The following is a 27,504-nucleotide window of genomic DNA, read 5'->3' as shown; positions in this document are numbered from 1 at the left end:
TTTTTTGAAGCAACCTGTATCATTCTAGAAGACAATTCCAAATCTACTAGAAAGTTTTGTTTACTTTGGGAATGTATAACGTTTTTAAAGTGATATTGTTTCGTTTTGAAAAAGTCAAGTAAACAAAGATCTATTGATGTGAAAACTTCGACGAATGTGGCCAAAAGGCTTTTTTCATCAAATAATTAGAAAAAATAATTATTCTTTATTCATAAGCAAGATTCTAAATAGTTAAAAAAACTTGAAACTAGCTTAATTTTATACTAATTTTATTTCATTTTATCACCTAGATACTCGCATATTTTCATGCAATTTTTGCTAGTCTGATTTGCTTTAAAAGAAAGAAAATGTTCAATTTGTACACTGTTCAAAGATCATAGCCCACACCAATTTCCAGTCATATATCTACGCATATAAATTTATACGCTTATGAAATCAATTTAGGGAGAATACTCATATTTTGACCCCCGGGTGGATATTTCATTCGCGAAGGTAACTATTTACTTGCCAGTGTTCAAGCTATGCTTCTGACATCAACATAGTCGCTTGTTTTGTAATTACACAGCCATGCTGTCAAAATCGTCGGTTATGAGAGAGAGAAATGCCAGTCACAACGACAAGAATAAAAACCATTGTCGCACACGGGCTCTCTTCCCATTCGATGAGAAGTGGCGGTTGTGTTTGTTTATAAACAATTCTGGGGCTGAATTATCTCGGAATAATCCTTTTTAAGAATTTCGAAGGAACCTAAAAACCAATAATTTAAGAGAAATTAGAGAGTAAAGCTGTAGCGAACATATCAGGTTGTTACAAACATTGCAAGCAATATATGCTGGAGAAACACAACTTTTTAGCAAAGGCAAAATTTCAAGAGTAAGTTATTTTTGACTGAAAACTTTGCCAATTTTAAGTACAGAAGATTGAAAAACATTGTTCTTCCAACATCTTCCCGAGCTGTTTATTGGTTGCAGCAAAAGACAAAAAGTTGCCATTTTTAGAGAACTTGTCATAAGACATCATAACCTTGCTCCTTGCAATCATAAAAGTGAAATTTCGAAATTTAACATAAGTTTGATGCGATAAATCAACCCAGCCAGAATTGATTTAATTTCCAATAGGTATTATTTTCCATTTTTGCCTTAACTGGCTCAGAGTGAAATGTTGTAGCAAAGAGTATCCCCTCTACCCCCTTCTCTATTTCATCAGGTCTCGCTTCGCCCCTCTGCAATGCAACTCAATTCTATTCAATTCATTAACCTAATCAACTTCATAAAAGTGAGATGCTCATAGTGTGGGAAAGGAAGAAGGAACATTGCAGTTATGGGAGTCAACAATGTAATCCAAAGATTAACAATGACTGTTCTGACGATCCTTTAGGTCAGTCGCCAACCGATTAAGAAATCGCTTACTTTTGAAGCTCACGAATCCTAACTGCGACGATGAGAGAGAGCGATGGATTCTGCAATCGAAGGGTTTATCTGTCCTAATTGTATGGTGTGTTTGGCCACATCGTCTTTGCTTCAAGATCACTGGATACGGTTTCATAGCTCTTATCAGCGTTCGAAGAGGAAAGAGGAAATCAGTTCTTTGGTAAATGAAAGACCCGGTTACATTCAATTCCCCGGCACCGGAATTGATAAGCGAGTATTGCAAGCGGATGTTTTGAACAAGCAAGTGCACAACAGGTCATACTGTACAGGTGGAGGCTACCAGGTAGGCCTTAGGAATAGAAAAGGCTTTTTGTTTCCACTCGGCATAATTGTTTAGCAAATTCCTATGCATTTGCAGGGCTTTGTGTACTTGAAATGAGCAGAGAATACCTGCATACAACCCTGGGAGGATGTCTATTTGACCTCTTATCTACATGAATCAGGACTTTAGAATGTAGCCGGATTCATCTTGCTCTGTGACCAATTATAATGTTATCATTTTTTATGCAAAATTAATTTAGAATTTTTAATGAGTTGCCTTAGAGATTTTCTGATCTTTAGTCGTTATCATCGTTACATCTTTTATTTTCAGTTAATTTACATTAATTTATCAATTTATTCATTCGTTGAGCGCAAATCCAACCAAAATGACTTTAGATAGAAATACTTTTAGAGCAGCGCATGAAAGCTGAATTCAACATATAAAGCGCACTATGAAAAATTATATTCAGCATTAACTACACAAATATTTGAAAGTTCACTGGTCTTATAAAGTTCACTATGTAGAGGCTGCTGCAAAGCACGTTCCTCTACTCAGGTTTTCTTATGACAATAAATGGTTTGATAGACAGTACATGACCTAATTTTCTAGATATGAAGTTCATTCATTCATTCATTCATTCATTCATTAGGCTTCTTGAGAATTCAATTGTAAAATCGAGGTATCAATTGTTTCATAAAGGAAGGGAGATGTTAACCATTGAAAAAGTGCAATTGTTTACATTTTAAATTGAATAAGCATACTTGACAGAGTTGCATGAGCCGTTCAGTTGCATTGTTTAGATCACTGAACCTTGGTTTTTGCTAATATTTACCAATTTGGTTGTTACTTCTTTTATTATAAGTATAAGTTTTGGTTGTAATTTTTGTTCCAAGAGAAAGAAAACAGGGATTCTGACAAATCTTTTTATGTCAGCTAGTTGTAACCACAATAATTGTCTCTTCATGCCTCTTGTCTTTGATAAAAAAAATGTGATGGATAATGTTTTAAGATTAAAGTCTTAGATCTCTTTGCAAAGCACAAGCATGAAAGGTTAAGTGTTTTGGTTTTTTCATAACAATCTGGGTGAAAGATAAGATTGACCCATTTTCATGCAAAACCACAAGGTCATGAACAGGTCTTAGAAAGTTTATGATTGTACTTGTCTTGGTATTATCATGCTGCCATCACAAATTCACCTTTCCTTGTCTGAGAGGAAAGGGATTCGAAAGTCAATTTGTTGATTTTTAAAAACAATGGCTGGTATAAGTGTTTGTCAATATTTGGAATCCATTAACTGAGGAATGGAATTATTTCCTTGCAAGTATTCAAATACAAAAAGGGTTTGTCTAAGGACAAAAGATCATTCTTGGTGTAGGAAAGGACAAAAGATCATTCTTGGTGTAGGAATCCCAGGCCTTTTTCCATGAAATCTGAAATTAAATACTGATATGTATAACCCAATATTACTGGATTGGAATGTTCAGAAGTTTAGTTTGCCTCTTATGTCTGCCTTTGGCTGCCCCATACAGATTCAAATAAGAAATTTATTGATGGAATTCTGATCATAGGTGTGCCCTCAGGCTACTACAATATAATGGACCTTTCATATGCAGAACAATTTTGTGCTTGTAGCATCTAAAATTTTTTCTATAGTATTTAGTAAGGTCATATTTGTTGCTAAAAAAGAACTATCAGTATTGGAGTTTTGCAACCTAGATTAGAAACAATCAGCAAGATTTATGAGAAAACGGATCTCACAAAACAGTGCAAAGGTAGGTTATAGGACTAAGGTTAAGGAAAAAGCCTGGATTCTGTCTCCCGTGGCAGGTGTTTTCTTTGCCCATAGAGAGAGTTGCAAGGTAAGTATTATTATGGCATCAAAAGGATAAATTTTCAGATGAATCTTCCAAATGCTGTGTGCAATTGTTTTTTGCTCAGCGTTTAATTAAGATTTATATAAAGATCTTGTTTTTTTAGAGACAAACTGGGCAGATGTTTCACATCTTGAAGAAAGTGAGAGTCCCGAGGCCAACATTCTGTGACTTTTGTGGAAATATCATTTGGGAAGAATCTGATCAATGCAAAGGTAATTTTGAAAAATTAAAAATATCTTCCCAACCTTTTGTTATAAACATTGACCTAACTTGACCTTTCATGAGGTTATTCTGAAAGGTAGAGTACTGTCCATCATAAAAACATTGATAAAGTACTATAGGTTTTTTTACCAACCAACAGAATAAAGCAATTATAAAAAACGATACTGTCTTACTCCCTCATTTTCAATCAGATAAACCTCAGATTTTATGGCATTTTGTCAGAAATAATTTCTTTTTACATTCTTATTTTGTTTATATGAAACTCTTTGAAAAAGGAGATGGCTGGTGTAAAATTGCTAAATTGATGGCTGCTCAACTTATAAAACCATGGGTAGATGCATCAGGCTGTCCTATCAGTTACAGATCTGTTAACAGCTTCTTTTTGAGCAATTGCTTGAATTATCTAATCGCATTTTACTCTTGTTTGAATTCATGCCTTCCTAGCAAGCCTCTGTCACTCATTGAGGATTTGATAATGCAAGCACAAATTTGAAGCATTGATCTCTTTTGTAATACTTCGAAAACTCTCACTTGTCTGTTGAAAGCTATAATCAAGTTTAATCCTTATTTCTCTTTATTTCAGCTTGTGGTTTTCTCTGTCATACAGACTGTTCGCCATTGGCAAGTAAACTTGAGTTTATTGTTTGTTGCTTGAAGCATTTCTTAGAATAACAGCTATCAACACCAATTTTTTTTATTTGCACAAAATCAAAAGACAATTTTCACTGAGAAATAGTAAAGTATTTAACTGAATTTATGAAAGAAGAGTCAAACACTTTTTGATTGCGGAGCTTAAGTTGCCTTGTTTTTTCTAGTAACAGGTCAGTTCTTTAGCTTCAATCTTTTTTAAATGTAGTCAGTTCTTTTGCTTCTCTTCTGTTTTTGTTCCTTCACCCTCCCCAAAATAACCGTCAGTTTACATCCATGGCAATGCAGTCTTGCCAAACAAAAAATATCCTTGCTTTGATAGTCAATATATTCTATGTCTTAATAGACACTGCCACCAGGAGGAGCAAAACAACTGTACCCTACTCCTTTTTTGGAATACTTCCTAGGTCTATATGTGTTATCTTGAATTCTGGTTGTTTTTCAAAGCCTGTTTCAAAAGCAGGGAAGCCTGCACTTATGAAATGCAGGGGGCAAAGCACCAAGATGTAAAATTGCAAAATTTCATGAAAGCAAAGGGGCCACGGTCTGGTACAAAGTCCTTGGTTAAGAAGGTTCATTGTAAAAGGATCTCCTCCGTCGAAACGATGATTTAATTGCGTCGTTTGTCTCCTTATCATTTAATTTAACATAACTTTTCCCACAGATTGTCACACTTTGTACTAATTGGGAGCAAGAGCACCAAAAAGCTGAATTGGTAAGATTCTTTAAAATTCAATTTCAATTATGCACGACCACTTTGTATCGCAGTCGTTTTCGTGAAGAAATTTTCCCAAGGGCAACAAACTGCCCGCGTGAATCGGCTTATGAGGGCGATCGCCCGTGCTTCGGGACTTGAGGGGGAATTAGGGTATTATCTAACCACAACTGCCTAATCTTTGATTTTCTAAATACGCCATTGCCGCCAGTTTGTAGCCAAAATATTTGATGTAATGATTTATAATGTCAACAACGACGAAATGATGCTTTGTTTCATTAACAACTTGACTCTTCAGTCAGGAATACCGTTTTTTAGGGATGAACGAAAAGAAAATATGTTAAGTTTGACCAGCCGAGTAAAACATGAAATAAAACTTGAAATCAATCAAAACCATCATCTAGAAGTTCAAATTGTTTCTTCTTTATTGTACGAATCACAATAGATTCCGACTCGGTTTAAAAATCCTCTCCCTCATCCTCCTTGATTGCATTATCTATGTTTTCAGATTCTTTTGGAGCTTCAAGACAAATTCTCTCACTCAGAGGCTCCTCTTTAATAGTCTTACCTTTTCCCCTCCGAATGAATATCAACAGCTCTTTTTGTTATATGATTTCTTTCCATTGCTGTCCAGCTCTTATCATTGTTGCTTATTAACAATATTCATTGTTCACGTCTATGAGTAACCGACGTTCGATGTGAGGGTCACCAAGGCTTACGGAACTTTGAAATTTAATGGACTTTGAAGAAATTTTGTCGCGGATTACGAAAATCTGGCACTTTCTGGACGAAAGGACGGAATTCTACACCTTTGCCGGACGGATATTTTCTCGAAAATGATGCCGAAAGTTTTAAGGATTTGTGGAATTCTTCACCTGTTGTCTTGTAAAACATCTCTGAATGAAGGTCCTATCAAAAATTTTTAAGCGCGGAATTTTGGCAAAAAATGACCGGAACAGTGGATATCTACCCCGAACTTCGATTGCATTCACGTTCCAGAAAACGTTCTGCTAAAAGGCCTCGCGTGAAATCTTTGACGACGCCTCGTGAAGATGTGAATTGAATAATAATGAAAACAACAATAGTGACATTTGTTGCTAACTTTTCCCTAACTTTACCTTTCTCTCGCGGGAGACATGTTTTTGCGAGGGCGGTCGGTAGCCCGCGTCAATAATTTGGCGAGGGCGATCGCCCGCGTGAAACGAAAAGGCTTGTCTGTATGATTCCATTTTCTCCCCCTTTTTATAAATTCTCTTGCAATTTCTGCCCCTCTCTGAAGAGGCTCATTTTCCCTTAACTGCCTTCTGTCTTCCCCCATTTTCTATACCATATTGATTTCTTCCTATATGTCCAAACCTCTCGGGTTATTCTCTCCCCGTTCCTTCCACACACAAGAGCGGTCAGCTTATCATAACTTCGAATACGTCATAACATCAAGCTACAATGCCGCTATCTTTTAGCTCTATCACATCGTTCGTGTATGTGTTTGAAAATAAAGATGAAGTGTCGCATATGCTAATGAAAATATTAGACAAAAACATATCATAACAGGATGGGTTGTTCAGTTCTTAGTCAATGCTAAACGACTTGAGAAACAAAGGAATATGGCCTACTTACTGCTCATTAGAACGGCAAAAGCTGCGAATTATCAGTCGCATATTTTAAGAAGGCTAACGGAACAAACTAAACTAAATGCAGTCAATATATTATTTCAATGTTTCGATAATATCGTTAAAGAAACCGACAAAATTCGAAAGTTAGCTTACAACTTTGGATTAATCGAAAGAAAACAACTTGTAATTACAGTTACCGAAATGCCCACATTTCGCAACATATTCCGAAATCCTTTTTAATGCGTCCGTTCTTGATAAGCATTTTGTCCTCGTCTTTTATCTTATAGCGTAGTTTTGTGCAGTCAAAAAAGCAACATTTTCTCGATCTTGATCATTTGCTGGAGGTCATTTTACTCTTCCCTTACACTCTTTTTTTATAAGAAAATTTTTTACAAGAACACGAGCCTCGAAACTGGCCAAAAGTTAAGAAAAAATTAAGAACAGGCTGAGCTTCTGCAAAATGCAATTTTGAACAATGTTTTTTCTCAAAATCGAGGATTTTTAGCGATGTGTGGGTGCTTTTTCGGTGAATATTCAAATTTGTCAGCAAATTAAGGCTGTCTCACTCACTTTGTTGGCAAATGAGGCCTAAACACCTACTTAGAGCGAAAAAGCTAGCAATAGCACTGCTTACACCCTCTTGATTTAAGAACAAATTAAGAACAATCCAGCCTCAGATTTTCGAAAAAATTAAGAACAGTCAGCCTGAACTTAAATTTACTGGTTCTTATTAAAAAAAGAGTGTAATTGTTTCGAAAATTTCTGTATGAAACGGTAGTAAATAATGATTTTGGGGCATCTAGCAGTTAACGAGAAGTAAACGAGTTTACAAGAAGTGAAATTTAAGAAAATTCGTTCAGTCGACTGCCAACAAAAAGCGAGCCTGTCTATTTGTAAATTCTTGCCTTGACGGAAAAGTGATATATCCTTTCAAATAATGCTTTATTTTGTTCTCACACTATACAAGCACGCGAAACAGCGACAAGATGATTCGACTGGCAACGAATACAACTGAATATGCCAGCCAAAAGTTTTCGTTTTCATTGCGGTAAAAATTCTAATATGCTAATGCTAGGACCTTATAGCTTGAATAAATAAAAATTTTAGATTTTTAGATACGTATTACAAGTAATTTCCTTCTCATATTTCAATCCCCTACCATTGTAAAAATATCTCATTTTTATGTTTTCATGTCTTTTTTTAGGTTTTAATGGCATTATATCATTTTTTCTTTGGTTTATATTTTATCTTACTCGACATACATTTACAACAGCTTTTGCATGTTGAAATGTTTTTATCCAGTTTAAATATATATATGATTAAAATAAAATCAAAAACGAGTTAACGAAGGTAATCACAGGAAATGAAAATTTTAGATAAGAAAAAGAGGGTTAATGATAACTACAAACTTGGATACAGCCTCAAGATTCGTCGATGATCAAAAAATTTTGGGAATTGCTCTTACTGCATTGAGAAAAATTTTGTAAGTTTATGTCTCGTGGAAATGATTCTAAGTCAAAGATTTTTTATGTTTCTTTTATGCAAGGACGAGCTGTGTGTTAGCCGGCATTTATTTCGCTAAAATATGTATTGTTCGCTATCAGTCAAAATAATAATTCTATTTAATCTTTTTTTTATTTATAATCCAGTCCAATCATCATGTTTTGTCTGCTTTGTCACAAATCTTTGCAGATTTGATATTATTTTCATCGGCAATTTAATCCTCCTTTAAGATCATAAGTTTCCTTTCGGTTCCTATTTCATTGCATATTTTGTGTAACAAATTAAATTTTGACAAGAAAGATTTCAACGACCTAGCTCAGATTGGCGTGAGAAAACTCAATGCAGTTTTGCAAGCCTTTTCATTTATGTTGATAAAATGTTGCCAACAAACTTTGATATTATGATAGAAAATGTTCATAATGACGTAGAAAAATGAAAACTAGGCATTCCCTTACCTCCAGGCAATACTCGCTGATTTCTTTTAAGATACCTACTTTGCATCTCATCTTTTTGCTTGTCTGCACTCATTATAATAAAAAACACAAAAATTCTCGGTTCCGAGTTGACGTCATCGTTTTTTCATCTCGCTGTTAACATGCCTTTGTCAAAAATTGACCTCAGCAAAACATATTGCTGCAGAAAAAAATCCACTAAAATGTATAGGAAATGCAAAATTTTGATGACGGCGTGACTTGTCTGTCCAAACATATAAAATTTTCGGCACAGACTAATTTTAGTATGAAGATTCCAGTTCTTTGGCCCATTTGTGGCAAATGTGAAGGTAAAAAATTGACAACGATAACCTGGAACGATGAGTAAGGATTTTTTGTATTTGTTATTGACATCAATTTGCCTTTTGCATTTCACTCTAAAACTTAATTTGAAAGTGATTTATGTTAATTTCAAGATTAATAAAAATCTTCATTTAGAAAATGCATTAAGGATTAAATTGAACAGTTAATCGAATTAAAAGCTAATTTTTCTCTTTCAGCGAGCAAGAAATTACTTTGCCGATGTTAAACGAGTGGTGAGTTTTCTTTTGCGTGCTAAATACTTGTCTTTCTCAGACGTTCTTAATGAATTGTAAAATTCGTTTTTTTGCCTGAAATTTTGTCAGATGTTTCCTTCGTGCAATGACATGTGACATTGCAAGGTATAGGAAGACTTCACTCGATTTCGATTCACGTGTTGTAAAGTCTTTTTTTATCATTTGTTCGTTCTTAAACGGCTCCTGCAACTTTTGGGTGCAAAGAGCTGTTTTAAATCATGTCTGTTAGAATTTCTGCTTGTCTGTTTTCTGCAAAAAATACTCAGTCGAAAGAAAACTGGGGCTTCTGAATGTCAGGTCATGCCTCGAGGCAAGGAAAGATCGCATGGCACTTTTTCTGTTGCCACTAATGTTCAGTATTGCGTCTAAAGGTTAAGCGTTACCTGTGACAAAACATCTCTGTTTTATAAACATGCTGAAGAAATATGTCACATTTCTAGCTGTTTCTATACTCGCCAATCCTTGTATTTACAAAATGTTATTATTTGAATGAGTAGAGTTTTAATCAAGTTTTTTATATATATTTCCAATAAAATTTTACAAGTAAATGTCACAAAATACTTTGCATACAGGAAATTACTATACAACACTTATAACGGTCGTACCTTCAGTTGTTTAATCTAAGATATTCATAACATTGTCATTTAAGAGGCCGTTCTTTCATTAAAATTGTCATTCTTTAAATGTTGGTAAAAATTTATCAATGTTGTGTAGCATAATAATGTTTGCAGGCTATATTTTAAGACGAGTGACCTCGTCCAAACGCTGCTTTTCACATTTCAAGATGTGTTAGTTTGCACAACACATTCAACGCATTCCTAATTTGGCCTAAAAATGTATTGAATAACTGTGATCCTTTCAAATATCTTGTTAAATTTAGCTTTTATTGACCTTGGCGTGTATGTTTGAGTTAATTTGAATCCTTTCTCTAAAGATTACTGTTACACTTTTTTTGTAAAAACCAGTAAATTGAACTTGAGGCTGGTTGCTCATAATTTTTTCGAAAGTCTAAGGCTTTTTTGTTCTTAATATGTTCTTAAATAGTGGGGTGTGGGCGGTGCAATTGCTAGCTAGTGTGCTCTAGGGAGATTTTCAGACCTCATTTGCCAACAAATTGAGGGGAACATCCTTTATTCACCTTCAAGTTTGAAAATTCACATAAAAACCACCCCGAGTTATTAAGCCGGATTAGGAAGAACGGTATATCTCGTAGAATTCATTTTTAAAGTTCTAAGATACTGTGACCTTCAATTCAACAGTGACGGGTTTCATTTCGTCCACCTTGTGAATATTTTGGCGAGATGGGGGCTCCATTTCTTTGAATTGTTTGCAACTTAATGCTCACCGACCGTTGTTGCTAGTTTCCCCTTCCCCAAACCACCACTAAATTAACTCTTTTTTGTAAGAATAATTTTATGAGAGCACCAGCCTCTGATTGGTCAAAAATTCGGAACAAATTAAGAACCAGCTGAGGATAGACTACTGTAAAATGTAATTTTAAACCCCTTAAACCTCTGAGCTGTGAAACCCCCTAAAAATATCCAACTCACAAACGTGGAGTTTTTGTCAACGGGGGATGCTTTATTATTGTCGGTGAATTTTCAATTTTATTGGCAAGGACGGACCTATTCTTATGGCTAATGAGGCCTGAACACTCCCCTTGAGCATAAGAGCTAGAAATTCCACTGCTTTAACCCTAATATGACACCATTTGACACTTTCACACCAATATGTTAAGAACAAGGGAGATTTACATATGTTTCCATTTTTGAATGTTTCAAGACTTGACCCAAAAACTGCACCATTGATGTGGATAGCTTCTAAGGAGCTTTTCCATTTTGGTAAAACATATTCTGTATCAAATTAGCCAGGAGTACAACGATCCTCTGATGTTCACAGTTTATACGTTCCTGTAAACTGGGCATCATGAAATATGTTCGTTTTTCTTTATTCTGAAATTAGTACCTTCTGTTTGCTGAGACAGTATAAGACTATTTTTGCCAACAGTGCTAGCTGACTTTGCTTGCTTTCAACCTATCAGTGCAGAAACAAAGCTACTAACATAAGTCAAAACGAATGATTTAGAGTTAACAGAAATTTCTTTATTGGTCATCTGAATTCATATTTTTATGAATGTGATACCTTTTTCAGGAGCCACCACCAACTCCAAAGTCATTTGTGGCGCAAATTCGGCATCAGGTTTCAAGGTAAGGGATTCATTGCTCCATTTCGTAACAATTCAACCGTAAGTTATAGCAAGAATATTTTAGTCAACCCACTAGCAATCTACGGTAGAAGGTAAGTAACGAAGTAAGTATTTATTGGCCATGAACGAAAAGTTAATTAATGTGAGTATAAATTGAATATCAGAAGATGTTGGAATATGATTAAAAGGATACAGAATACATAGTAAAAATTAGTTAAAAGAAGAAACAAAATTAACACCTCTTAAGATGAGTTCAGGAATAGCCCTAAAAAAGGAAAAGTTTTGTTTCCGTTTGGTCTCTTTTAGTGGAGAAAATAAATGAGACAATTTACCAACAATGAATATATCTTCGACTGCGCCAGAGAGGTATGGGTTAATATGCTCTATTACTACTTGTTAAGGCCTAATTGAAGGGCATTTTTTATCACAAGGCTGGAATTTCAGCCCTCTTTTCCGAGTTGAAAATATTTTCGATTAGTTACATGGCACTTTTTACTGCCGGGCTGAAAAGTCTTGCTTCAGAAGAAAAGGGATTGGTAAATGATAATTGGATCCAGGAGCATAGGAATTGACCTAAGTATGAAAGTTTCACCCCGGGTAGAACAAGGAGCTCTTATAGTCCAGCCTTACCGTTAGTTCAGTGGTAGCGCCAGGGGAGGGCTAGGGGGGGGGCTACAGCCCCTCCGTCGGAAGCATCTAGCCCCCCATCGGAGGAAATTTTAGGTTATTGTCGGAGCAAATTTGACAAAATAACGTACGAAAACTGCTTACTTTAGTCGTTTTAGCCCCCTGTCGGAAGCTCCAACCCCTCTGTCAGAAGATTTCTGGCGCCACCTCTGCTTTTGTTTTACCCAGGTCTGAAGACTTCTTGTGTAGATGGAATAGTAAATTACAAGCCTCTGAATAAAAAGAAGATATATTTTTGGACGAAAATCCATGTAGTATCGTAAGAATGATATAATGAGAATGAAGGGGCTGGGGTGTGAGAAGGTCGTGCCTCCATGAAATCAAGCCCTTATTAATAGACCTCTCTAGCTGAAGTAAAATTTGATTAGTATTTCATCCATTAATTAACATCGCTGGCGGGCAATCGCAGTTATCATCTCTTTATGGTGTTTGTTTAAGTAGCATTCCATCCGTCGCTTAACGTTTTATTTGCGCTTCGTATAGTCATCACACATTATCAATAACGTAAAAACATTCAAAAATATATTGCTCCCAAGGAAAGTTCCTCGATTTTGCAGTAGATGATATAAGACTTTGAATGCTGTTTAATTGAACAATGCCCAAGGAGCTGTCACATTCAGCTTTCTTCGCGTTTCGTCCCTAATTACCATTTTGTAAAAGCCTCGCTTCCAAGGTAAAACTTCTGTCATCGATTTCGTCTACAATAACTAAAATGTTTGGAAAACTAATGCACAGTAATAAATATTCCACGTTTTTCATCATTTGATCGGATAGATAATCCCACAGCTGCTTCACCTAGAAATATTTGACTAGTTAGTTGTCCTAAAGCTCTTGAAATACAGTGGCATGTGTTGATTTAACGATTTGATTATCTTACGTAGAAGCATTGACACAAAAGCCGAGAACATCGATTATTTTTTTTTCACCTGCAAACTAATTACGATTCGATTCTCGTCGTTTCCATAAAATATCGAAACGAAATCAGACATTTGACACACAGCGAGGAACTATGGGTTCTGAGTAAGCTTTTTGATTTTTTATGGTATCTAAATTCGTCAATACATTGGCCTATTGTCGAAGTTAATATGTCTACTGTGTTATTTTTCAACAAGAATCCAGATTCACGAACCTCTATTGGCCTTTGGAAGATTAGAAAAAAGGAGTCTGAAGTCAATTTAAAGTAGGAAAATTGTTGGTTTTTTTCAAGGGGCAAATCACTCTATGAAAATCTCGTAACACCGTTGGTGGAAATCCTATTGTTTTATTGAAAATTCCTTTGAATTTTTTTTGTTTTATTCAAAATTCCTTTGTTCGCTATTTGCAAAAAATAATCGTCCCCCGAATTTTTTGTGACAAAATTATGGTTTTTCATGGCTACAACACTGTTCATTTCGATTTTTGTTTTTTATGATAATTTCGTCACTTATTGTCACAATAAAGTTACGAAACTGAAAGAGAAGGTTTTTGGCTGAAATATGACCACATTAGCACAGGGGGGGGGATTGGGGGGACACGCCCCCCAGTTCTCAGCAGAATCGATTTTGTATTTCTTCTAAATTCGATGAGAAAATGCTGGGGGATGGTAGCCTGCGTCACAGACCAGATGGTCACCATACTTTTTGTGATGTAATCCTATGATTTTCAAACTGCCAATTTTCAAGCAAAAGTTAGTCATAGGCGTTCCCTTCGGATTAAATTGGCGTTCCCTGTTGGTAAAAGAGCGTTTTCTGGTGGTTAAAAGGGCGTGGCTTAAATTTTTTGTTTGCCCCCCCCCCAGAGTTTAGTAGCTGCCGCCGCCATTGTTACCTACCCTTATTCTCAAAAAAGAGCAAACTCAATTCATGATTTGATCTTTCTTCTCTATTCATCTCCTTTTTTGTTGACATCTTTGTCTCCATCATCATCATTATCATAAATCAGTTACCGATTACCATTATTCATAATCCCGGAAGGAGCCTATTTGCTTTGCGTGGACATGCCATGACCCAGAGCAGGCTCCAAAGAAATACAACCATTTCAGCTGCACGGAAAAGCAAAATGAATCAAGGCATTTGAATAGAAAGTCTGTTACCGTAGCCCTGATTGGTTGCAGCCACGATTTAACAGAGAACACGGCAGGAAAGGGCGTCCTCCTCCATTGCAGTCAAGTGGCTCACGATGCCCGGCTCAATCCCTGCGTATTAACCATAAACCGACAATATCTACTTATACTTTGCCTAATCAGGTTTCTCTCTAATGTTTTTACTGCTAAAGTAGATTTATGGATATATTTGTCAACCAAGAACTCTTTTGTTGTAGAGGAAGGGCAAGGCATGTGGAGGATGCTTTTGATTTGGACCTGACATATGTAACAGACCGTATTATAGGTAAGCATTGACTTGGTAAACTCTCATTTTCAAGTTGCTGTGAATATACCTCACAAAGAAGATTAATGATAATTATTCTGAGCTCCTGATGATATTAGCAAAAGCTAGGCCGCTGACGCAAATTGCTTGTTGTTCATTCACGAAGGCAATGGCTAGCATTTTCTTGTTTATTTCAAGTCTCCAGGGGGAGATTTTGTTTATCCTTTGGTTTATGTTAGATAGACACCAGGCTGTTCCCTCTACCCAAGGGAGAGCTCTGCTATTATCCCACGAGAATATAGAATACTTTTTGTGTCGTTATCGTTACGTCAAGATTTGGTTTAAGGATTTGGCAAAGCACAACTAATTTTTTAACGTCTCAGGTGTTCAATCTACCTGACATTTAACATTCTGACCGGTAACTTAGAAAGAATGGATTGTTGCCAGGCCTAGTCCAAGTCTTACCATACACTATATTGACTGCATTCAAGCACACGCCTCAGGAATCCAAATGTTTTGTACTATATGTTGGCTTTTGAGTTGCTTAAAGCTCGTCAGAAGCACGCGAAGTATTTTTCAAAATATAAGTCAAATACTTTTTTATCAAGTGAGTCAATATATATATAATGAATATCTAGGCTCATATCATAAATATCACCTTATAATATTTCGATGTTGTAACCCTTTTTAAGGTACTGTTTTTAAAGATAATTTTGCCAAAGTAATTTATTAATGATTCTTTCTATTTGAAATTAAATGCACTATCTCAAGCGATTGTGAATCTGGATATTTCAAACGTTGCATTTTTATTCAAAGATTATGTTTACTCAAAACGCACGATTTGATGTATTAGGGTTGTAAGTTATCATATATGCTAATTTTGAGGTTCCTGTCCCTGTTAATATATACTCAGACGTTTGAACAAATTCACGTACTCAGAATTTTGTTTATTATCATATGAACCCCTTGATATTGTTTTACCACAATATCTCTACTTACTAATCTACTAATAGGATTTGAATCACTCATTGATATAGCATGAATCACCACATCATAAATCTTTATTTTACAGCCATGTCTTTTCCTGCGAGTGGCCTCGAGTCCACATATCGCAATAGCCTATCCGAGGTTGCCTCGATGCTACACCAGAAACATGGCAACAGATACATGGTCTTTAACGTCTCCGAGAGGCGCTATGACATATCCAAGCTGAATAATCAGGTAGGATAAACATTTATGCATTTATTTCTGGCTGTTAGAGTCTCAAGGCCCATGTTACTGAAGATACCTATTCCCTACAAATTTTTTTCAAATTCCGTATAATTTTCTTCAAAAATACGCATGTTTCTTGTATGTTTCTGTTTATCATGTTATCGAATTAATTTCATGAATGTTGGGCAATTTAGGGTAAAATGAGAAATTTGAGGTGTAATCTGTTCGTCCTGTTTTTAAGAAGTATCCTTTGCAAAATCATAAATGGAATAGATATTTATTTCCTGTTTGGGTTGGCGAATTTATTCACTTCGCCCTTTAATCGTGAGGGATTCCATTGCTGCAAATTTTGGTTACGAAGAAAAGGGAGTTTCAAACTCAAAGAATTGCATCACAAGGAAGAATTTGCCAAAATGTTACCCATTTCATCCAAAATTTGTTCATCGAATTAAGATGAAATTCAGAAGCGGTTTTGCCAAGAACGAAAAGGGGAAGTGTGTTTATTAAAGTATCGTATTTTATTCATGCTATTGATGTTTTACATCCCTACGCAAAAATTTCTGTAATTTTAGCCTTCTTTCCTTGCAGGTATTAGATTTTGGATGGCCGGACCATCTAGCACCACCATTAGAAAGACTAGTTAGGTATATTCTCCGTTTTTGCTTTGGCTTGATATCAGCTCTTAAACTTGATGAAATTAAGACCCCGTTTACACGAGACCTGGACCAGATCGGATACTTTTGGATCCGATCCCTGAAATGGCTATGCGTTTACACGGAAACGGATCCAGATGAAATCAATTGGTTTGCGCTTTTCCAAAATAGGCGTGCATATGACGTTTTCAGAACTTCGTGCATGATAAAATCACAGTTCAACCTGAAAATTGAGAGAGGTAAATTTTTCGTGGACTGAAGAAGAAACTGCGCTACTTTTAAAAGTAGTATTGGACTACAAAAAACTGCAAAGCTTGCAGGTGGACAGGATTGGGAAAATATGAGGACAAAGTACGACGACATATCGTCAAAGTTTCATAATAATTCTTCAACACAGTAGTCTGTCAACTTGATGTTCGGTTTTCTGGCGCCAAAAAGCCACGGATTGCATATTCAAACTACCTTGAATTGGAAAATATTCTGTCTCACTTTCGAAAAACGCAGACGGATCCGATCTAGACCAGATCCACCCGTTTACACTGGATCCGGAGAGCGATCCCAAAGTATACGGATCCACCAGTTCCCGTGTAAACGCAAGGCCTATCCGTACTCTTTTGATCCGCTCTAGTAAGTTCCTGATCTACAGCCGAAATGCTTCTTGAAGTTGAAGAAGCGGGATTTTTCTTAAAAGAATAGAGAGATAACTTCTACATCTATTTTCCTTGAAACAACTCTTCTAAGATGTCGAAATAAATTTACTCTAAGAATGATTACATCAAGGTCGATAATGATTGTAACTATAATTGCCTTGGCTGACAAAGACCAGTAAATCGTTATTTCGTTTATTGAATGTATTGTAAGTAACATCAAGGGTGTCGTTGTGATTTCCACTGCGCCAGTTTAAAAAAGATGCCCTTCTGAACTGCTTGTGACTTTTATTTGAACTGTTGTTTTTTGCAGCATTATAAAGTCAATGGACTCGTGGTTATGTGCAGACGAACAGAATGTTACAGTCGTCCATTGCAAGGTACGTCCAGACTCAAGGGCAGCTTTTCTTTTCTATTTTCTTTTCTAAGTCCTTTAAATAGGCAGTTCAGCACCACTTTTTCGGTGGTTCACCCAAAACAACTCACTAGGCAATTTCTGTACTTTGGCGTTACTAATTAAGATAAAATGCGTCAATAACTGCAGCAAAAATCTTCTCTAATTAAGAAAATAAACTACGGCTGTTTCCTGTAGCCGAGCAAACGAAGATGCGTAGATTTGCAAGAATTGTTGGGAGTTTGGGAATTTCTTTTTTCATTCTATCTAGGAAAGCACCAATTATATGCTCTGTTCTCATCTTCTATGCGTTGTATCACTTTGTATTGTGAGAGGGAAACGGTTGGTTGAAAATTGTTGTAGTTTGTCAAAATCTCATTCTTTTTTGATATAATAAATTCACGCGCTCTAAACCTTCAAGGAAGGATACCAGGGACCAAAGGGGACTAAGTAAATCAAATAAAGGCATTTGCTTTGTAGACGCCTTTTAATAAAATTAACAATTTAACAACAAATTAACAATTTGTTGCATTTTCAGGCAAATAGTGCGGCCGTTCATCTGAATCTATCAGAAGAATGTATTAACTCGCCAAACGTGTTGGCTTTAGTGAATCGGTCCAAGCCCAGAATTTTCGAAACGAATATCCTTGTTGTATTTAGAGCTGAAGTTGCCCATCAACAATCTTAAGCAATAATATGGTTTTCTAATACGGTATATTTCTACCTTAAATCTCCATTTGTTAGCTCCAACGGTACCCGGAAACGTGAAAAATGTTACATATATTTCCTAAGGAGGTTTAAATATCATTTTGCCAGTTGATTTGTTTAAAACTTTACCATCATTTATTACACTATATTATGATTTGTTGCTCTCATTTATGATTTATCAAATCTGGCCACATTTTTGCAGGGAATATAAGAAGAAATGAATTTTATCCAATAAATCGGATCAGTAAATTTAAGATGTTTATGAACAAAGAAGCTTCAATATCTATAAACATGATTTTACACGGGACACAATTAGATACAACTAGTTTGTCGTTATTAAGCTTACTTGTCAAAACGTTTGCGATATAGCGAGGGTTCTAGATAATTAATGTCTCTTCTAAAGTTTTCAATTTTATGTTCTAAAATCTTATTTTATTTCATTTTGTTATCCAAAGTTCAAATTTGAAATTTATTTTTCATCCTCTAGGGAGGAAAAGGAAGAACTGGAGTTGTTATTGCTGCTTATACACAATTCAATAAAGTTTGTCCAAGGTAATATTTTTTGCAACTTTACCGATCACTTGTTACAACTATAAACAAACAATGCCCACCAAAATCCAAGTATGCTGCGATTTTTGCAAATTTGATAACCACTCGCCATCTCCCTCCGGCAAATATTTGTACTACGTTAATGCTTTTCATTTGATTCTAGTCAGATAGCCTTGATTAGAATCAACATTGTTTTAGAGATAGGGGGTACAGTAAATGTTAAAGGCAATCGACACATGATGAAGGCAATCGACGAAAATGGCTTAGGTCATCACTCTCATTGATTGGTCATTTTTCGATTGAAGGAAAGCTCATGCCTCTGTAGTATCTGTCGATTGCCTTTAATTTTACTGTAGGTGTTAATCCTCCTAAAAAGCGCTTTAGTTACAGGGGAGTTCTAAGGACTTTTCGCAAGGATTATGCGAGCACAATTAAGAAAACTGTATCAGGATCGCAGGATGACTTGATGGGATGTGAAGGTTCGGCTTCCCGTGTCTTAATATTCAATGCTAGGCTGACAATCACATAAGATACAAAGTCAGTAGTACAATTACATCATCAGTAAGCACAGCCATTTATCAATGATAGTAACAACTGTACATTTTTTGAACAATAAGTAATATTTAGCCTTAAAAATCATTGTTTTTTCTTATATCTTTAATGATCTGGTACTTCATCGGAAAATATTTGTCTCCTGATTTCGATTGAATCAAAGTTTCGACATCTTTAAAATTATTTACCTCTACGCTCTTATCAAGCTTTTCATTTGACATTTGGGGTCCTTGTCAGATATCAGTTTCAAGGGTCGAGGTCAAGGTTCAAGGGTCAAGGTTCGCGCATTTGGATTTAAAGGATCTGCATATCACAACGTAAACCTTTTTATCGCTACGTTCTTGATCAGCCTTACTTGGCCAGCGATTGCTTAACGGTAAAAGAGACATCGTTTAGATGATTAATCATCGTACTTTTGAACACATAACGACGCATTAACAAGGGAAGTTACAGGAGCATTGTTGTTGTGATCTGTAAACTCGTATTCACTTTCTCAAATACTGTCAGTGTCTGTTATGGCGTATTTATGTCAACGATTTGATCGAGCTATAAAAGACACAGGCATTAAAGTTAATCAGAAAAAACCAATCTATTGAACATGCTTAATGCAGTAGCAGAGAGCAGCAGGAGAATAGTGAACACTGTATGAATGAATTATGGGAAATTGCAAGCGAGACAAGGCCTTGAAATGCAAATAGTATTGCAGAGGACTTTTTTGTGGTTTATGCATATACTTATCTTGAGTTCTGTTTTACTACTTTCCTTGTTGCTTTTATCTGTTTCTGATACAGTAAAAACCTGCGTATAAGAACCTGGATTTTAAGAACCTGTTAGGCTAAAATTTTGAATTTAGGCATTCTCAACATAAATACCTCTTCAGGCTAGAACATCAAGTTAGGTTCTTATCAGTGGAGCTGCTGTAACAGTTTCTAGGTGGAAGCTGTTAAATAAAGTAATCATTATCTGATTATATCTAAAATTAACTTGGCAAAACAAGTTTTCTTTGAAGTCAAAGTATAAAACTGCGTCTGTTGTTCCCATCATTCCAATAAAGTCTCTTAATATTCAGCATTTGCAAAGTACAAAATTTCAATTTTCATTTATTCCAAATTTTCCACATATAAACCTTGTCTTTTAAATGACATTTCAGAGATTTTGCCAAGAGTTTGTTTGAGTAAATACTTATTTTGTTAAGTCTGTACTGTCTTTAGGTATAATGTTACTGCATGATATGAACCTATTTAAGAACCTTGGTAGCCTGTTTTCCCTTTAAGTACCATTCATATAAAAACCTCTTTTGGCTAAGTGAAAAACCAGGTTCTTATCCGCGTGTTTTTACTGCAGTAATATCGGGCAATATCAAGTGGTCTCTTGGGCTTTTCATCATGCAGCGAAACCATTTTTATGCGATCTTCTCTTACAACCCCCCTTCTCTTACAGCTCCCGTTCTCTTACAGCTCCCCTTCTCTTACAATCCCCTCTCCTACAGCTCCCCTTCTCTTACAACCCATTCTCTTACAACCCCCTTTTCTCACAACTCCCCTTCTCTTAAAGCTCTACTTCTCCTACAACCCCCTTTTCTTATAATCCTCCTCTCTTACAACTACCCTTCTCTTACAACTTTACAGCCCATCTTTTCTTAAATCTCCCCTTCTCTTACAACCCCCATCTTTTACCAACCCATTATCTTAACCCCCTTCTCTTGCAAATCCTTTCTCTTGTAGTCCCCTACACAGAATTTCGTCCCAGGTTTGAATATTTCATAACTGATTGATTAATCGTTCTCTGCTTGCAGAGAGATATCCGCACGTAAGTTAAGAAAAGATGGACAAATACATCAGTCAGGTTAAGTAGGCCCACTTGCTTTAGTTTCTATAAGGAGAGGAAATCCTTGATTATCCAGGGTTGAAACACAGGGATAAATCCTTGTGTGATGACTTCTAAACTTGAAGAGGTTTCAACAAGATTTATCTTAAAATAATTGCAGCTTTCACCTTCTCCTGCCTTTTTGGGCTACTGTTGATAGCACGATCCACGAACTGGGGATTCCGTATCTAGAACTCTAAGATTCACCAACTTGGACTTTGCGATTTGTATAACAGGGGGTAGTTGTTTGTCCCCCCTTTATTTCACCTAAATTATCATGTTTGTTTCCCCTTAAATTCTCGTAGGGGGCCAAATCCTTGTTAAGGGTCTGGTAGAGGCTTTCACTCTCTCACTCTCATAGGCAATTAATTTTAATCAAAAATGATTCAGAAGTTGATCTTTGGCCAGTGCTTGTCAAGTATCAATAGTTTATTATAAATGTAAATTTTCAGTAATCCGTAAACGATTTTATTAATGTGCTTATGAATATTTTAAACTTCAAAACATTAAGGCAGGGGTGAACTTATTGTAATATTGCCCATTGTAGACTTGGGGGTGGTTTTTTTATGTTATCGAAGAAAATTAGTTTTTTAAAGCAATCAATAGATGGATTGTGACCAATGCTTCCCAAATATCAATGATTTCGTATTTTATACAGATTTTCAATCAGTTATGACGAAAATTAATTTTTTTGTGTTTTGGTGGGCTTTTATTTTCTAACCATTAACCAATCCCGAATGCATCGTAAAAACCCATTTTAGAGCTAATTAGAATCTAAATTTATCACAAACTGAGGTCTTTTGTAACCGTACCCGCTATCTTTTTTACGGAAAACAAGGATGCGCTAATCTAGCCAGTGGATAATGCAGCAAAATTCGAGTTTTCTGCTCTGCTTTGTTTGCATGACGATTTTGCGTGCAAGCCTGTAATTAATAATTAATACCTGAACCATTGATAGTCTCTTAGCCATGTAGTTGATTGTTTACCCAGTACAAATGCGTTGCATTGAAGAATCATTTAGTGCGATTATAAGTCAGTGTCCCGCTGCTCATGTTGCCTTGGTAACTAAAATGCCTTCAAGGTTTCGTTCTATGCGTTAAAAAGCAAAAAGTTTTTCGTGAAGGCTGTTTATTTAAAAGAATTTAAAAAATAGCTCTTGTCAGTATTATTTTTTTAAGTTATTTATCTTCCTTTCAGTGTCAAGCAAAAATTATTGTATGCATTTTCTATATGCGATTTGAAATAGTTTCCCTGGCCTTTCCCCCGTCTTGTTATCAATGAATTCTGTGCATGGACAATTGTCAGAGCTGCATTTGAATAAAAGGGAGTTTCTTTGGGTCTTTTGTTTCGGTTGTGCTCCGCCTTTTTGATTCATGCTTTGTGCCACCTCACAGCAGCATCGCAACTGGACGTTTCGCAGTCAAGTTTATCGAGCATATATAATTATATGTTGATGATCTTATTGCACATTATTTGTATATTCTGGCGATTGTTTATCTCATTTGACGCCAATCAGGTATGTTTATGCTTACTAAGCATGCAGGCTGTTATTTGCATCACGCTAGCAATTAAAGACTGAAGTTGCTTGATTTTTATTCAAATTTTTTTATCTGCAGCAAAAAGAACAAACAGTTAAGATGCTAAATGCTACGATAATTAATTTGTTTGCTGATTTCTGGCCTTAGCTAAAGTTATATGTTTGAATTTTTATCAGGCAAACCAGTCTTGGGCGAGAAATATAATTCCTGTGTGACATCATCCAGGATAACGATAAAACTACGAATGAACTTATATTCATATTTATAAGGAGTGAAATTTATAAACGTCTGCTCGTACACTCTTGGATCCAACAAAGATCACGATTTTTGAAAACGAAACCTAATTCACTCATCATCGTAATAATCTTTTCCCTCCTGATGTCCTTCCCCATTTCTTTCCGATCCATGAGTGACAAACCTGTTCACTTCTCTATTTTTATATTTTTTATTTCCAGCACTTTGTGTCCCTTCTTCCTCACAGCCGGAAGCTGACAACCGTACAAAATAGCAGCTCTAATGATAATTTTTTACTATTTTCCTGAAAGCCTTTAAGTGATATGTCAGTCACATGTTACTTCAAGTTTTCCCATCGCAACAAAATGCCTTTATTGGTGCTGAATTCTTTTCTCATGTGCTGTGAGAAGCTTTTTGTGGTACCTTTAACCTGAAATGTCGTGACCAACCTTGAAAGTTATATAAACATTTACAATATAACTGAAACACGAAAATTTAAAATGGCTGAAGTTTTCTTTGATATAGTACGGTGCAAAATCGTATGGGCAAAGTCTTTGAACCATATATCATAGGCTCATATAAACCCCGATCTTGTCACAGTTTTGGCTGACCAATGTTCCTTTGGATTTACAATGTGAAGGTACTAAGATACGAATCTTATGGATCTTTTTAATAAGAACATCTGTTCGCCTGTCTAGTAATTTGTTATATACAACCTTTACTTTGTTTCTTAAATTTAGCTTTGTTGTAGTTTATAAACAAAGATTTATATACAATTTTTGTTTTGCTAGCCCTCAAGCAGCCCTCGACTGGTTTGCACTGCGCCGATTCTACGATACCAAGTTTGGAGGTGTGACTCAGCCATCCCAAAAAAGGTAGCAAAATTTTTGTTGCTGTGAACTTATTTTTTTAAGGATTATGAAACATATTTCATTTCTTCTAATAAGAATGTACAGATTTTATTTTATACTGATCTGGATATCAGGGGGGGGGGGGTGGGGTGTGCTCGGTGTGCTCTTAACATGCACAATTTTAAAAAATGTTCGTTTACAAAAATGTTAATGCAGTTTCCAAAATTTAATTAAAATTGGCGAAAATAATTAAAGGCACAACCGGAGACAAAAAGAAACAAGAGAGTTGTCCTACAATACAGTTTATTTACATATCTTTAGTTATTACGCAGTTGCATAAATTTTTGGGAAAATGCGTCAGCAAGTAAAGATCTCTCTAATATCAGGTCAAATCAAATCAAGATAGATTTATATGAAATCTCAAAAAGTACCGCTTAGGTTATCTAGAAAGGAAATATTTTGTGGCTGTCCTCTCATTTGCGCAGTTTAAAATTGTTGGTTGCCTTTATCCCTCTGGATCAATGGTTTTGAACAGATGATCCGCTACTCTTGAAGTAGAATTCCCGTAAAAACTAGTTAATGTAACTTTTGATATTGCAAAACCTTATCTTTGTGACCTGAAGGCTCGATGTTTTATTCAAAACATCAAAAGAGTTGCTCTCATCATGTATTCAAGCAGTCTATTGTACCTGCTAAGCAAATCAATTTCTCAAATTGATTGTAGCACAGACTAGTAAGGTGGTAAGTACATCAGGCTCTTGACTGTACATTATTTTTTGCAAAAACTCATTGCTAGCTAATAAATTTGACCACAGAACGCTATGTTTGATTAAAAATCTATCCAGCCATTGACGTTGAAATTAGAGCATTGGGTTTCTTGCGGGTATTTATTATTGGGTTTTGTTGCCAGATAAATTTCGGTACAAGAAATGAAGCGTCCTGCTAGATCCATCTGAATGTCTACACGACATTCTCAAGAGAGGGGCAGACCCTAGATTGATAGCCTAAGAAATCAGAGGTACCGTTAATAGACAGGGTATCCAGAACGCATGTCAATCGCTAGCGAGGAAAGATGATCTTTTAGATCGTGAGTTTTTAATCTAGAAATTTCTTTTGGAGAGATGATGGGTTTATTTTACCTTGTGTAGATATTGCAGCAATTTCAGATGATGCTGGAAGTTTATGATTTAATAAAGTGTTTAACTGTGATTTATATTTACTGTGTTTATTCGGAATTTGCAAGCAAGAGTTCAGGAACTGACTAAGGTAGCACTGAAACTAAAAAGAGCCAATTGCTCTTTGTAATTCTAAGCGAAGGGGTAACATCGCATGCGAAGGAGTCAAAGCACCACTCTATTTCCAAGATGCTCCTTTAGATGTTCAATAGAAAAAACCAGTCAGTTTGAGTTGTAAGATGAACTCATTACTTGGCGTCAGTTTGATGACCATGATAGATAAACATTGCATTGAACTGGGCCTTACGTGTTTCACACGCAAGTGCTTGACAATACATATTAATGAAAACCTCTAAGAATTTAATATGTGTTGTCAATTATTGATTTAGATTTCATAAGGCAAACTAGATAAAGGATACATGCAGTTAGTTTTTATCAAATGAGCTCGAAATGAGCTGTAGGAATACGAAGAGTTCAGTCAAACATAAGCCATTCGCAATAGGTGGTAAAAAGGCGGCCTTTTAATTTGCTTAACATTGATGAATAGAAGGCCAGCCACAGGGGTGTCAGGGTAGCAGATTGTACTGGAAAGTAGGAAAACAGCTACTTGACTCGTCAGTTATAAGTCATAAAATATGTGATCGGTAACTTTGATTTGACACTTCAAACTCGAAGTGACTGAAACCTTAAGTTTTAAGGAATGTTACAATGACCCTTTGAGAATGATCCACGTTGCCTTAAGCACGGTTTTTCGACCAGGTTGTTGGAAATAAACGCTATTTGCCCTCATTTTGTATCGTATTATATTTCCCTTTTGGTGTCTAGAACAGGACGGTTCTAAGAACCCCAGCTGCATGCTTAATACAATTATCAGGCAACTAGCGAAAAAGCTACAACAGCTATTCTCATTTTACATAATTCTTTTATGGCATTGCGCATTTAGAACATTTTTGGCAAGAACTCTTGTATTTTGTAATCATGTGACTATAATGTTGAAAAATGCCAAAATGAATCTCATTTTTATACTGCACGTAAAGGAAGAAGAAACTACCCTTATCGTGGGCCACGTCATATAAGCCAGGGGCAGCCAGTACCTTTTTGGTGCTATTAGCTCCTGCAATCTTGTCATAAGACTCCCGATTTCTTCTGGCTTTGCGGGACGGAGTACCCAGAGTTACTTGTCAAACCATGAATGGAACAAATAACTTTCAGCATACTTAATCGAAAGTTTTTCAAGCGCCCTGCAATTTCAACTTCTTTTCTCTCGTAATTAGGCCTGAAATTCAGCTTATTTACAATCCTTTAATATTATTTTTGCACGGTTATTGTTGCCTTTACTAACGTCCTAAAAAAGCATTCAAGAGACAACATTTAGGCACGTCATCACATTCTTTTTCCCTTTCTGCAGCTGTTCTGCATAAGTTCATTATAATTCTTCTTTCAAAACATTACTTTCCATGTTATTCAAAATATAGGCATTATTCATACTAATACATGATTTGAAGAATATCATGTTTTTTGTATGATTACGGGGAACAATTGCCTCTTATTTTCACTGTTTTTAGTTTTTATCTGCGTACGATTGTCCTTCAGTATTTTCATCTTTCTCAATCCAGCTTATGATGATTATGGATTAGATTACGGGTGGCTTTGTTTTCACTTAAAATTGCTCCTAACTGAACAGTACTTGTCTTCTGCAAATATTGAAATCTTGACTGGTTATATTTAACGTGTATTTGAATAATGCACGGTCTTCGAGAAGTATGTGAATTAGGAATGGTATTTCAAGAGGATTTGAATCAAGCAGAGTCAGGAAAGCGGTGTACTACGCATGTGGGTCTTGCAAGAGGGTGTACAATATAACTGAGAGTGCAGCTTGAGGTCTTTAATTGAGAGTGCAACTTTTTTACCATTGAATCTATCAAAATAGGGTATACGAAAGCAAACAAGTCATACAGGAAATTTAGAAAGTAAATGTTGATGACCTTGATTGAAAGTTGCAGTCTCGCGGATTTCTGTGTGTTGCCCTGCATTTGGACGATAAGCATTATATTGCTTGCTGCTTCTTCGGATAACTAGGTATCTATGCGTAGAAAATGCATTGGTAGAACGTCACTTGATCATTTATCACCACAAAAAGGGCCTAATTCCAACTGACAGAGTATTGAATCAGGCAGCAAACAAAACCAGCAGAAGGAAGCAAAATGTTGATAAACGGTGCTTTTACGTTCATTTTGTTTCCGTAGATACGTTCATTACTTTGGTGACTTGCTGGAAAGAAAGCTTCGAGTAAGAAACAGGTATATTGTATTTTCATCAAGTTTTTAGAAATTTCTAATATTTTCTACGATCTAATTGGTTTTTTACCTATTCACTTATGTTATCTTTCGTCGATGTATGATTTCCCTATTGCCAGTCCTTTGAACTGTTTTTTATTCGGTTTAAAAACTTACAATAACAAGTTACCTAAAACACTAACGTGTGAACTACTAAACTACAATACAAGGGCAGAACCTAGAAGGAGCAATATGTCATGATTGCCCCCTGGGATATGACATGTATCTAAATATAA

The 27,504-nt window shown here is 35.8% G+C and overlaps 1 protein-coding gene across 2 annotated transcripts in view; it reads left to right on the top strand.

Annotated features, from left to right (window-relative positions):
• Window positions 1-27,504, top strand: part of LOC135681152 (tensin-3) — a 101,086-nt gene that overhangs the window by 1,352 nt on the left and 72,230 nt on the right. Inside the window, exons 1-13 of one of the 2 annotated variants that reach the window (XM_065195457.2) lie at window positions 1,254-1,713; window positions 3,670-3,778; window positions 4,372-4,409; window positions 5,101-5,151; window positions 9,259-9,294; window positions 11,467-11,522; window positions 14,507-14,574; window positions 15,626-15,774; window positions 16,354-16,409; window positions 17,379-17,445; window positions 18,655-18,719; window positions 23,698-23,781; window positions 27,179-27,232. In XM_065195457.2, the coding sequence (XP_065051529.2) occupies window positions 1,453-1,713; window positions 3,670-3,778; window positions 4,372-4,409; window positions 5,101-5,151; window positions 9,259-9,294; window positions 11,467-11,522; window positions 14,507-14,574; window positions 15,626-15,774; window positions 16,354-16,409; window positions 17,379-17,445; window positions 18,655-18,719; window positions 23,698-23,781; window positions 27,179-27,232 (1,094 nt within the window). In that variant the 5' untranslated portion in view covers window positions 1,254-1,452. Of the gene's footprint in view, window positions 1-1,253; window positions 1,714-3,669; window positions 3,779-4,371; window positions 4,410-5,100; window positions 5,152-9,258; window positions 9,295-11,466; window positions 11,523-14,506; window positions 14,575-15,625; window positions 15,775-16,353; window positions 16,410-17,378; window positions 17,446-18,654; window positions 18,720-23,697; window positions 23,782-27,178; window positions 27,233-27,504 lie in introns of those variants that run through there. The other variant, XM_065195459.2, reaches the window with a different exon arrangement.

The sequence above is a fragment of the Rhopilema esculentum genome, chromosome 12 (genome assembly GCF_057945365.1).
Source record: "Rhopilema esculentum isolate cy_ngs chromosome 12, ASM5794536v1, whole genome shotgun sequence".
Lineage (NCBI taxonomy): Eukaryota > Metazoa > Cnidaria > Scyphozoa > Rhizostomeae > Rhizostomatidae > Rhopilema > Rhopilema esculentum.
This window is presented reverse-complemented; position numbering and strand designations above follow the sequence as displayed.